This window comes from Oreochromis aureus, linkage group 4, assembly GCF_013358895.1.
Source record: "Oreochromis aureus strain Israel breed Guangdong linkage group 4, ZZ_aureus, whole genome shotgun sequence".
Classification (NCBI taxonomy): Eukaryota; Metazoa; Chordata; class Actinopteri; order Cichliformes; family Cichlidae; genus Oreochromis; species Oreochromis aureus.
In genome coordinates this window covers 17023952-17036187 of record NC_052945.1, presented here as the reverse complement: position 1 = coordinate 17036187, position 12236 = coordinate 17023952, and the positions used below count along the sequence as shown (strand labels likewise).

The following is a 12236-nucleotide window of genomic DNA, read 5'->3' as shown; positions in this document are numbered from 1 at the left end:
ATGTTTAGACCTCAGTGTGTGTCTGAGTGTAACGTGAGTCTAGCAGGCGGCTGAAGAGTATTATGTATTATGTGAATGTTATTGACTTCTCTGGAGTTTGACTTTATTGTTGTTTATTTTAAAGCGAACATTTAACTTTATATCACAAAAAGAAAATGATCCGAACTGCAAGTCATTGTATTTAAAGCATGCTTCCAATTTGTATCATAAAGACTTGTGATTTAATAGAGTTCAGTTATTATTGTAGCTGCAAATTTTGTACACTTTTAGAAATAAAAGCATCTAGAAAAATGCAGAGACCATATTTACATATACTGCATTTGTGCAAAAGTCTTGAGTCACCCTTAATTTCTTTGGTTCAAAGACATTCTTGTAATCTTTTGCAGTGGTTATGAGCATTTTTTTTTCAGGCTTTCTGAAGGTTTTTCAAACTTTTTACTTGCATGTTGGCTGGTTTTGCACTTATTTTCCAGTCCTTGTACCTGACCACATTCACTGGCTTATGAATCATTCAAGCATAAAAAAGGCAGCTAACTCAAGAGACGAACGAGTGTTGTGTGAACACATAACAGACAGTATTAAATTGTATCGTCAGCACTTTGTTACTAGCAGCCTGTCATACAAAAAAACATCATTTGTTCAGATATATTTTGCTGAATCTATTTAAAATGACCAAGATAACACTATCTGACCGTCATAAAATAGAATTTGTGGACGAACAAGTTGATTCCTGAAGAGCTATTAGTGAAAAACCTGCCATATCGCAGCATGCAGTGCGGTCAGTCTTTAAGGAAATATGAGTAAAGTGGTCAAGTGGAGGACGAAAGAAGTGTGAGGCCTAAAAGAATATGTTCAGCAGATCAACTGTATCTGAAAGTCTGCAAAGATCTGACAAAGGACCCGAGAGATGCATTTAATCTTCAGCTGCTATCAACTGTTCACTGAAGCCTCATCGAAAGTGGTCTTAGTGGAAGGATGGCTGTCAAAAAGCCATTCTACAGAAACGGGGACAAAAGACTGAGGGACGGATATCCAAACTATCGGGATCAGTGTTGGTTGAAAGCGCAACATTGTCATGTTTGAAGCTGCCACATGGGGGAGCACTTGCACTGCATAACAATGCCAAGGGTTACCTGCAGCGTTAAAATTTACATCATCGCTTAGACATTTAATATGTTATTCATCACATCCGGTCCAATCTACCTGTGTACGGCCTTCCACATTGTCAACTGAGTCATGGCTAATCCAGAAAATAATACATTGTTGGCAGCGGTGGGATTCGAACCCACGCCATCGAAATGACTGGAGCCTAAATCCAGCGCCTTAGACCACTCGGCCACGCTACCACACCTTTGTCTGCCGGATACTTAGATTTAAATAACACGTCGTAAGGTCGTGTAACCTGGGATTTGATGCGTTCGCGTCGTTTCGTCACGTCTTTCAGAAACGTCTGCCTTTATATGCCGCAGAGAAAAATAAGGTGACAAAATAAAGGAAAATGCATAAACCCACGACACACTAAAGCCCTCTGGGGGCTCTGATATGCAGCACAGGTCATTTTGCTTTCATGATTTATGTTCAGTTCATCACTGCAAATGGTCTGATGGAAATGAAAATGATAAGAATCATATGATAGGGAAGTTGCAGTCAACAGATCATACAGACAACTTTGATGGACAATGTTTACCACTGTATTGCTCATTAATTTACAGACCCCTGGGTCCACATGTTTGATGGGCTCCAGCCTCTGATATTGAACAGAAAATGCAGCAGCCAGAGATTTTTCATTAGTTTGCCATATGAATGATACTGAGCTATCTACACCTGTAGTCCTTCTCTTATCTTTAGGGGGTTCTTGGTGTCTGCCTGATGAGCTCCTATTCTTCTCCACCTATATATCCTCTCATAAATATCATCTACCAAATACACTTGGATGGGATGGGTCCCCATGTGACACAGACTCCCTACCCATTCAATATCTGTCTTATTCCATTCCAGATGAAGGAATAGTGTGAGACCCAGATCCAGAGACTAATTACTGGCTCTTTGGTAGCTCATGGTGGTCCATAAACCTTAACAATGCACTTTATGTTGCTTTCATCTGTCTGTGTTTTATACACTGTTGGATGTTTCAATATTAATTTTGTCTTAATCTACTTTATCTTAATCAACCAGGTAACTGCAGCTGCCAGCTGCAACTCCTTTCTTTTTTATTTTTAATATGGAAGTTTTCAAGTAAAGCGTGAATGCTATATGCACTGTGAAGTAAACCAACTACAGTAACTGCAGAAGGTCAGTGCACTGTCATTATTATTCTGGATCTCAAGTGTTCAGTTGGTTTTTAAGTTTCACGTTCACTGGTGTTATTTTGAGCTGGCAGGGCTCTGGGACCTTTCAGAAAGCGAGAGAACTGGGGGACTATGAAGAGGTGATCTGTGTTTATTTATGACTCATTTTTAAATGGGGAATCAATTATATCATCCGGTGCACATGAACTTTTTTTGTTGTCCAAAACAACACTGGATTACGTTCTTGTGAAACTGGCTGACCACCCCAAAAATGATGGAAACTACTTTGCTAATGGTGTCAATACAGTAAAATGTCATTGTTCAAACAGTGTAAATCATTTCAGGAAAAAAAAGATGATGCTTCCTCCACACACAGAGTTCATTGTTACCTGCAGCAATCCAGCCATGTTTCTCTGCACCATTTCATTTTCACTTGATCTAGTTTTTCCACACAGATGTCTGCTGCCTGCTTATCTGATGCCTTTGTAAGGTTACCATGTGCATGTCTTGCTAAGACCTGTCCCTTAAGGCGAGCGTGGTATGCAAACTCCTTGTTTGGAGGTTTAATGGATTTGGAACTAGTGGCAAGTAGGGTAATTATGAAGCGAGACAAAGGTCCTTTAATTGTTTGCTGGGCCAGAGTACACAAGGTCTCAGTGACCTTTAAGAATGAGGGCAACTCTGAGCTTTGCAGAAAATATACTTCACTACTGTTGTGTGTGTTGATTAGATTTTTTTCTCTCCCACAAAAACAGCAGCATTACAGATAATCAAGTTTATTTTTTACGGTTGCTTTTATAGCAGTGTTCACTTCATTAGGTAACAAAAGTTTAAGAGAGGCAAGAAATAGAGTCCATATGGTACAGACTCCTAAGATAGTCTTTCATCTGATGATAGCTCACAATTATGCACTGAAATGGAGAACAGGTTGAAACATATCTGCTGAAAAACTATGCAGTGATGGCATCTCTCAGATGTATGAAAAAAAAGCATGCTGCAAAACAGTCTGCACCTTTTTTTTTTGTTTTTGTTAAAATATATACATATCTATATCTATCTATCTATCTATCTATCTATCTATCTATCTATAGAGAGAGAGGGAGAGAGAGACAGACAGACACACACACACACACACTTTATATCTAAAGACCTTTTCCCGTTTTTGCAACATACATTTTATCCCAATCAACAACTTTGCTTCCATATCATAGTGAAAACATCCATATAGGAAGAAATGGTCCAAAGGAAAAACAAAAACAAACAAAAGACAAAACTGATTTTTTTGCTTTTTGTTTAATTTTGTGTTTCCACCACAGAAGAAGCACCGCATTGTACATCAAGTTTCACTTTGATTCAATTTTCTCAGAAAAATAAAGCAACAAAAAAATAAATAAACATTTAATCATCTCTAATCATTTGTTATTAAATAAATACAACTGAACTCAGTCATGAAAAGTGCAGAGCCTTTCTGTGTCTTTCTGGTGTTAACACACTCGTTTTCCAGTGTCCACTAACTGTACATTTTGCTCTTAGTGTGCCACCGAACTGCCACTGGTGAGCCAACTAATGCCAACTTACAAAAACCTACTTACACTAACAATTAAACTCCTTAGACTTCAAATATTACAACATTCCAACTTCTCAGTTTACACAACTCTGACTCAACCGCCATCTTATCAAACACTGTAACACAGCGTAACAACCCTACATGTGCCTCTCTCTTCCAAACACCAAACGGCCCAGTGGTCACGGGGCAGCCATTACAAAAAACCGAATACTATTGCAGGGGACGTAATACTTTTGGATTTTGAGGTCAGGCTGCATGTGAAAATGTGCTTTTTGTTCATTGAGCCAACTATAAATATTTCTCACAACAAATATAATACATCTAGCTACTTTTTGCCACTTAATTTTTGATAAGGACGCAACAGGCATGTCTAAGACTTTGAGGGCCTGAAAGCATTTACAGCATCTGCACCCTCTGAACAGTGTAACAGAGAGCAAGTCATAGGGTGATGAATAACATTCAGTTGGAGGATTCATCGTCCCTGATCGGTTGTTTGTTTCCACTGAGGTCCTCTTTGGTCTTTTGGATGCAGGTGAAGATCTCCTTGAAGAGAGCCTTGTACTCCGGCTGCTGGCCGTCTTCAAGAACCACGGACAGATCAGACAGAGCTGCAGAGCTGGACAGGCGGCGGCGGGAGCGGCCGCTGGCAAAGGGACTGCTGGATGTCTGGACGGCTTTATGGCTGAGCTCGTCTGAGGCTTGCTGGCATCGCTGTAGCAGCTCATCGTATTTCACCTGGAAAACAAACATATTTTAGGGAAAGCTTTCTTCAGTTTTCAAACAGAACAAAAAAGAAATTACTTTTACGTTGAACATTCTAACAAAGAAGATATTTTTTAGGAATGCTCTGTTCCTCAGATACACCACCTGCAGTGCGCTGTACTGTGCATCCACCTCATTGAGCAGAGAGATGCCCCTCTTTTTCACAGCCTTGGCTCGACGTATACATAGCTGCTCGTGACTACGGAGAATTTCATCTGGGTTTGTTGCCTTCAACACACTGTCACTGTTGCACCTCTGTCGGCCGTATCTGCTCTGGTCCTCGACAGTTTCAGTCTTCTCCTCTGGCTCGCTTTGCTCTGGGCAGGGCTTTTCCTCTGAGGCAAAGAATACGGTGTCAGGCACCAGCAGCTCGTCGGGTTTCCTGACAAGGATAAGAGTGAAGGGGAACACACGCATTTAGAAAAATAAATAAATAAAACCACAGACTTTTGCTAATGTGAAAAACAATATCAGAAATAGAGCTAAAATAATGTGACAGTTTGAATATTCTCCATACATAAAATCATCATCAACCTTTTGGTGTAGTCGGCACGCCACAGAAGCCGCAGCTGTTCTACTTCGGCCTCCAGCTCCTTCTGTCTGGCCTGGTAGCCCGACAGCTGGGCCAGCCGCTGTTCCAGGGTGTTGTTTTCCCTTGCTGTCAACTCCATCTCCCGCTCTGCAGCCTCCCTGCGGCTCCGCTCAGCAGCTATCTGGCTTTGAAGCGTCTGGATGGAGCGCTGGAGAGCAGCGTTCTCCTCTTCTGGGTCTGGTTGCTTTTTTCGGTCTTGAAACGAGCCATAAGGCGACCAGAGTCCATCCACAAGGTGACTGCCATTGGCTAGATACCTTAGGTAGTGATTAAAGAGCTTGTTAGAGCATCACTTTGAGAGAACAAATAACGACAGCGATACTGAGGTGAGTTGTTGAGGATATCCTGAACTTGTGATAAGTGCTGCCAGCGTTACTGAAATATTCTTTGAACTGGATCTAACATGGTTGGACTCAGACACAAACAAACTCTCTTACAATGTGAGAATGAAATGAAACTGTTTATCATGGTGAAAGTGATTTTTCATTCTTCTTAAAAGGTCCACTTTGATAGTGTAGGAAATTATAAAATATTCAAAAGACAATAATACAAAAAAAAAAAAAAAAAAAAAAAAAAAAAAAAACTTCATAATGCAAAATGTGTAAGACAGCTTTCTCCCATTTGCACAACATCTCTAAAATTAGAAATATCCTGTCTAGTGAAAAACTAGTTCATGCATTCATTACTTCCATGCTGGACTACTGTAATTCTTTATTATCAGGATGTCCTAAAAACTCGCTGAAAAGTCTTCAGCTAATCCAAAATGCTGCAGCAAAAGTCCTGACAGGGACTAGAAAGAGAGAGCATAATTCTCCTGTTTTGGCTTCCCTTCATTGGCTTCCTGTTAAATCCAGAATTGAATTCAAAATCCTGCTCCTCACATACAAGGTCTTAAATAATCAGGCCCCATCTTATCTTAATGGGCTTGTAGTACCATATCACCCTATTAGAGCACTTCGCTCTCGCACTGCAGGCTTACTTGTTGTTCCTAGAGTATTTAAAAGTAAAATGGGAGGCAGAGCCTTCAGTTTTCAGGCCCCTCTTCTGTGGAACCAGCTTCCAGTTTGGATTCGGGAGACAGACACTATCTCTACTTTTAAGATTAGGCTTAAAACTTTCCTTTTTGCTAAAGCATACAGTTAGGGCTGGACCAGGTGACCCTGAATCCTCCCTTAGTTATGCTGCAATAGACGTAGGCTGCCGGGGATTCCCATGATGCATTGAGTTTTTCCTTTCCAGTCACCTTTCTCACTCACTATGTGTTAATAGACCTCTCTGCATTGAATCATATCTGTTATTAATCTCTGTCTCTCTTCCACAGCATGTCTTTATCCTGTTTTCCTTCTCTCACCCCAACCAGTGGCAGCAGATGGCCCCGCCCCTCCCTGAGCCTGGTTCTGCCGGAGGTTTCTTCCTGTTAAAAGGGAGTTTTTCCTTCCCACTGTCGCCAAAGTGCTTGCTCATAGGGGGTCATATGATTGTTGGGTTTTTCTCTGTATCTATTATTGTGCGATCTACTGTACAATATAAAGCACCTTGAGGCGACTTTTGTTGTGATTTGGCGCTATGTAAATAAAATTGAATTGAAACTAGATATTGTCATATTAATTTAATTAAACATTAGGACAGGTCTGAGTCGTTTTTGCTTCTAAGGTTTTTAATTTAACATCCTTTTACAACAAAGAAATTTTATGACCTTACATTTCTCAATAAAATTTAATACACAAAGACTTTAAAGATCTGGAGAACTCCTGTTACAATTTGGACTTTTTTAATAAAACTCTGTCCTCAAAATCTAGTTCAGAGAAGCTCTGAGTTGAATTACTACCATAAACTTCAAGCACTTAGGCTTTTAGGTTTTATTAACAGCAGAGAGTAAATTTCCCTGTCCTCTTGGTAGAGGTTATTTGGGTCTCTAAGCAGTCTGAGAAGAATCTTTATTGTAATGTTGCATTAATATTACATAATTCTTTTCAATGTCATTTAGAGTCCACTACACCTAGACCATTAAATAAATTTCTAGACAGATCGTTCAGGATTTTAAAAGGTGACAGTTCTACAAAATTCACCAAATAAGTGATGTAAGATGCAGCAGCCGCATTAGTAAACAGTGACAATGGGGGAGGATTAGCTTCCCTCCCTCATGGATTATGTCTAAAGTAAGCTCTCTGGGTGACCTGAAGATGTCAAGTCAGCATACGTGACATGAGACAGCAGCGTACTGAAGGTAACACAAGATGAGAAAACAAACCTCAGCTCTCAGTGTTGAGATGCTTTCAGCTTCCCTTTTCTTCTTTGCTTTCATGTCAAGGAAGAAAGACGCTGAATCATATTTTCTTTGGTGTTGCCTGATAATTTGAGGCCATGTTTCATTTGTCATTGATCAAAGTGATCAAGAATACTGAGACAACTCACTGTCTTTAATCCACAATGCTAGGTACAGTTTACCACACCACTTCCTCTGTGAAAACAGTTCCTCTAAAGATCAGCTATTAGCATTGTGTTGCTAAATGTGGATGATGAAAATAGTACCTGTCATGGTGCAAGTCATACAGCTCTTTAAGGCAGGACACGCTCTGTGCTCCAAGGCTGCGCCTCTGCTCTGCCAGCTCTCTCTTATTTCGCTCTGCTTCTGCAGTCTTTAGCTCCCCGACTTGGGCCTGCAGGTCCTCCATGAGGGTCTGAAGCGCTTCGATAGTCTCAGTTAAACTGAAGGAAAACCAAAAAAAAAACGACAACATGTTAATGTGGTATATTTTTTGTTGGAAGCTGACTGGGTGGATAATTATTTAAAACACGATTTGAAAGGGTAATTCACAAAAAACTGGTAGACTGACCTTTGGATCTTGTGTTGGGCCATGCGGTTGTCCTGCACCAGCCTCTGATTGCCTTGCTCCAGATCCCTGGCGGCCGTGTCTAGCTGTTCATACACTTTGGCATGCTGGTCATTCATCTGACGCAGCAGCTCCACCTGCTTGGTTAAGTACTGGTATAGAAGAGAGGGAAAAAAATAATAATAATTTCAAGTTGGAGTAGCACCACTCCTTAACTTTTTCCATGTCGCAACCTAAAATCAAGGGAGAATTTAAAGTTCCAAGTTCCTACTCATACCACACAATGAGATTCTTTACATTCTACTAGGAAAATGGGAAATACAGCTAACTAAGACAGTTAAGACCTGTTGCCACTGATTTTCCATTCAGTTCTTCCTGTTTCTCTTCCTTATGAATGTCCTTTAGACAGCCACCTTTCCACTGAGACAATTTATAATGGAGCTTCATTAAACAGAACATGGATCAACTGAAGGGTCAGATGCATCTCTCGAGGTCAGTGTGAGGTTCTTGCTTCCCCCCCCCCCTCTCATTTCTTAAGGACATGACTTTCAGATTCTGTCTATCTGCAGTTAGTGCTGCTTTTAAGGCTGCCACTTCTTCTTTTGTTAAGTTTCCTCAATTTTTTTTAAGGACATATTGCACACCATGCTGAGATGTGCCATGTTTTTGGCTAACAGTACTAACAATAGCCTTTTTCCACATAGGATACCAAAACAGCAACACCAAACTTTCCTGAGAATAAATGTGTTTAAAAAGTACATTAAAAATTCATTATTTCTATTTACTTCATACTAAAAGATAACCGTTTATTTTAAAAGCTGGATGGATACAATTGATCACAAATGAACTTCAGACACAGACTCAGTACTGTAGTGTAAATGACAACACAGGCCTGTAACCTGTATTTGTCTGCTGACCAGCTTCATCAGTAGGTCAACCGATGACATCAGCATCAGCGCTTGGCTTTTCAAAATGCTACACTGGACTCGTGACAGTTTTCTTTGGCAAGCATTTCTCCAGAACTTTTGTAGTTTTGTGAAACAAAAGCACACCTCTGAGACTGGAAAGGCGGGTAGCCAGTACAATGTGGGTCAAAGAGATGTATGGGATTACCAAAACAACCTCTATAAATCCTTACACCGAAGACGTAAACAAATTAAGGCTCTTATGTGTGCTGACCTTCTAAGTGCTGTGTCCTCCAACTCAGATCATCAGCAGTTTACGCATGCGGTATGTCTTAGAACTAAAATATGAGTCTCTCTGCTACTGGATGTTTATTCTTTTTAGAATACAAAAACAAAATTTTATTGACTAACACAAAATCAAAACCACGAACAGTGTCCAAGTAAAACAGTGGTATACTGTTACTGGTAAACCAGTGAAAGTCTTCGAATAACTAGGTAGACAAATGTTCTGCTCCTTGCCAAAGGCTTATTAGATCAGACTGGGTGGGATTAGCTTTTACTCCAACCTATTTTCAGCTGTGCCAATTTCACAATGACTTTCCATTCAGACAGCTTTTCACATGTCTCAGCATGGACTTTTCTTAATGAGTGACCTCTAATCATGGACTCATTCACCTAAAAATCAACCAGCAACTGCATACACTGACAGACGAAATTCTGGAGCACATATTGAGCCTCAAAAACTCAGATTAGTTCCTTCCTAAAATTTATCACCTCGATTTCCTGCAGCTGCTCCTGGTTGGTGGAGTACATCTGCTGCAGGGCCTGCTCCAAGTCATGGTTTCTGTCGAGGAGGGTTTTCCCCAGCTCTGCTGCCAAATGAAGATCTGTAAAAAAAAAAAAAAAAAAAAAAAAAAAGTCAAGTAAAACATGTAAACACAAGATTCGGGATGGACTCAGTGCCCAAATACAGACAGCTGAAAGAATTAGGCAAGTGTGTAAACGTAGCCTCGCGCCAGTGCCACTCACAACAACAACTCATTGTCCCACACCGAGGAATCTAAGGCATGCCTTGTGACCTCTTTCCCCTTCTAAATTCTCATGAGTACTGGATCTTGGCCAGCCATGTGAAGCTGGTCTTTTGTGGGACTACTAAGTGCAGGGAATAAAAATGCAATTAAACCAAGCAGAGTCAAACTTTAAATGTCACTAAAAGAGATTGCAAAATTAACACATTCTTCTCTCAAGGAGAAGGATGGGAAATTGTGTTTGAAAAGGGTCTGGCAGAAGTTGAAGTACTGATGCAACCTCTTTACTTAAGTAAAAGCAAAAAAAGCACAGAGGCTGAAGTGTACTCAAAGTAAAAAAAATTTAAAAAGTAGCTATTCAAAGGACATTTATATTTTCCATTTTTGTGCAAAGCTCATGTACTTTTGACACGTCTTTGTGTTCACTGCACACGTTTTACATATACCCTTTTATTTCTACGTCTTCTAGGTTAAGCGTGTGCAAACAGCACTAACAGTGTGTACACTAGCAGGATTATAAAGTAGCATTTTGTGGGGAACAAACGTAAAATGAACAAGTGAACTACCTAATAATCTTAAATCCTACTCTAAAGTTGGTGGAGGAGATGAAGCTGCATACATTTCTTCCTAAATCTCCTCGTGTAAATGCTAAGCATTTTTGTTGTTATCCATGCCCACAGGGAATGCTACAGGAAGTCATTCTTCCCGCCTGCTGCCAGTGAAGTCTGCAAATTTTTCCTACAAGTTTATCTTTTCAATCATGATACTAAATGATTAACAATTCTCAGTTAGTAGTTGTTGTTTTTTTAGCCCTTGGATAGACTGGAGACCTGTCCAGGGTGTGCCGCTGCTCTAGGCAACCCCTGAAATTGAACAAGCAGAGGAGACTGGACAGATGGATGGATGTGATAAAATATACTTTTAAGATGCGCTGCATGATTTTCCTCATCCCAAAAGAAAAATATACTTTATTTTAGGATATAAAATACAAATAAACTTTAATTGGTTGGTCAGTCATCTATTTTCAACTATCTGCCCATTTCACATCACTAAATTACAACCTAACTCTGGTTGCATTCGTATAACAATACACTGTAAACAACACATTCACAAATCTGCCACACCACACACATAATTATGTTCAGTGTCACATCTACCTCTTCCTTACTCCTTGTATTCACAGTGATGTTGGTTAGATGATCTGTGTGGCTCGCTTAGAAGCACAGACAGGGGTCATGTTAGTCTGAAAACAATAAACACAGGAGGACCGGTGATAGCCTCAGGAAATCCTGGCTCTGTAGGAGACCTCATGTGGATTGCATGACTTTTGTGGGTCTGTGCCACAAGGACTTCAACTTCAATTTAATCTGTGAGCTCTTATTTAGGGGCTTTTGTCACCGTTTCCTTCCTCGCTCTTACAACTAACATTAGTGATAAAAAAACACTTCAGCTAACTGTAAAATTATTTCAAAAATATTCTGAACTAAAGCTAAAACTAGAAATAAAATGTACATGAAATGCCTTTAGTGTTAGTGTTGGTCAATCTGAAGTGATCAACAAGTATGAGGAGGCCCTGATGCAGAACTTTATTGAGACATCCTCATGGCTGTGAGTCAGTTTTACAATGAGTTGTGTTTACATTACTAATACCTATTCTGGATGTGTTAAATATTACCTCTACCAACTATTTTAACACTTAACCTAGCATAAAAATAGCATAACTAAATTAAAACTCAACTACTTTAACAAGCAAACCCACTCTAGAGACTAACTGAAACTTAACTAAACAAATAGCTACAATAGGTAGACAGTAGCAGCAACTCTCATTATTTTACTCATTTAAAATAAAACATAAAACAGGCGTAACACAACCAGCCCACACAGACACAGTCAGTCAGAGTTAGGGTGCGACCTCAGGGCAGAGCGGCTCTTACCGTGTTCGAGCTCTTGCTGGTTGTACCAAGACTCTCCATTCTTCTCAAATTCTTCCTCCAAAATCATGTCGGTTAGCATTTTCAAACCGAGGGGTGACCCAAAACTCCACCCGACAGAAGCCCCACACACTTGAGTTCAACGGCTAGAAGTTGACCGCAGTCCACCGCCTCGAGTGGTCAAACGTAAATCACATCCTCCCCGGTGTGTGACAGAGGCTTTAAAGTCTGTTGTCTACAGCAACGTGGCAAATCACCCCAGCATCCGGCAGGAGGCAGAAATAGCATATACGAAATTTAATTGATTAATTAAAAAACGCACTGAGCAC

The 12236-nt window shown here is 40.2% G+C and overlaps 1 protein-coding gene and 1 non-coding gene across 3 annotated transcripts; both read right to left on the bottom strand.

Moving 5' to 3' along the window:
• Window positions 1–1264: 1264 nt before the first annotated feature.
• Window positions 1265–1346, bottom strand: trnal-uag. The gene has a single exon. It is a non-coding gene; the product is annotated as a tRNA-Leu (tRNA).
• A 2216-nt stretch (window positions 1347–3562) lies between these two features.
• cdr2a (cerebellar degeneration-related protein 2a) lies at window positions 3563–12131 on the bottom strand. 2 transcript variants are annotated; one of them, XM_031730623.2, is made up of 8 exons: window positions 11911–12109; window positions 11134–11219; window positions 9723–9835; window positions 8047–8195; window positions 7742–7918; window positions 5152–5466; window positions 4723–4999; window positions 3563–4590 (listed from the first exon to the last, which is right to left on the bottom strand). In XM_031730623.2, exons 3-8 carry the CDS (start codon window positions 9759–9761, stop codon window positions 4315–4317), a joined length of 1233 nt encoding a protein of 410 aa, XP_031586483.1. In that variant the 5' UTR covers window positions 9762–9835; window positions 11134–11219; window positions 11911–12109; the 3' UTR covers window positions 3563–4314. The 2 variants fall into 2 exon arrangements, with proteins under 2 accessions (XP_031586483.1, XP_031586482.1); XM_031730622.2 differs by lacking the exon at window positions 11134–11219 and having other exon boundaries at window positions 11911–12131.
• Between the last annotated feature and the right edge of the window lie 105 nt (window positions 12132–12236).

What these genes read in the sequence shown, in the direction of transcription:
- cdr2a (XM_031730622.2), bottom strand. Translation starts at nt 11,989, where the DNA reads ATGCTAACCGACATGATTTTGGAGGAAGAATTTGAGAAGAATGGAGAG. An exon ending in AGCAGCTGCAGGAAATCGAG is followed by an intron (nt 8,196 to 9,722) that starts GTGATAAATTTT and finishes CTTCTATACCAG; the next exon opens with TACTTAACCAAGCAGGTGGA. An exon ending in CGTGCCGACTACACCAAAAG is followed by an intron (nt 5,000 to 5,151) that starts GTTGATGATGAT and finishes TATCCTTGTCAG; the next exon opens with GAAACCCGACGAGCTGCTGG.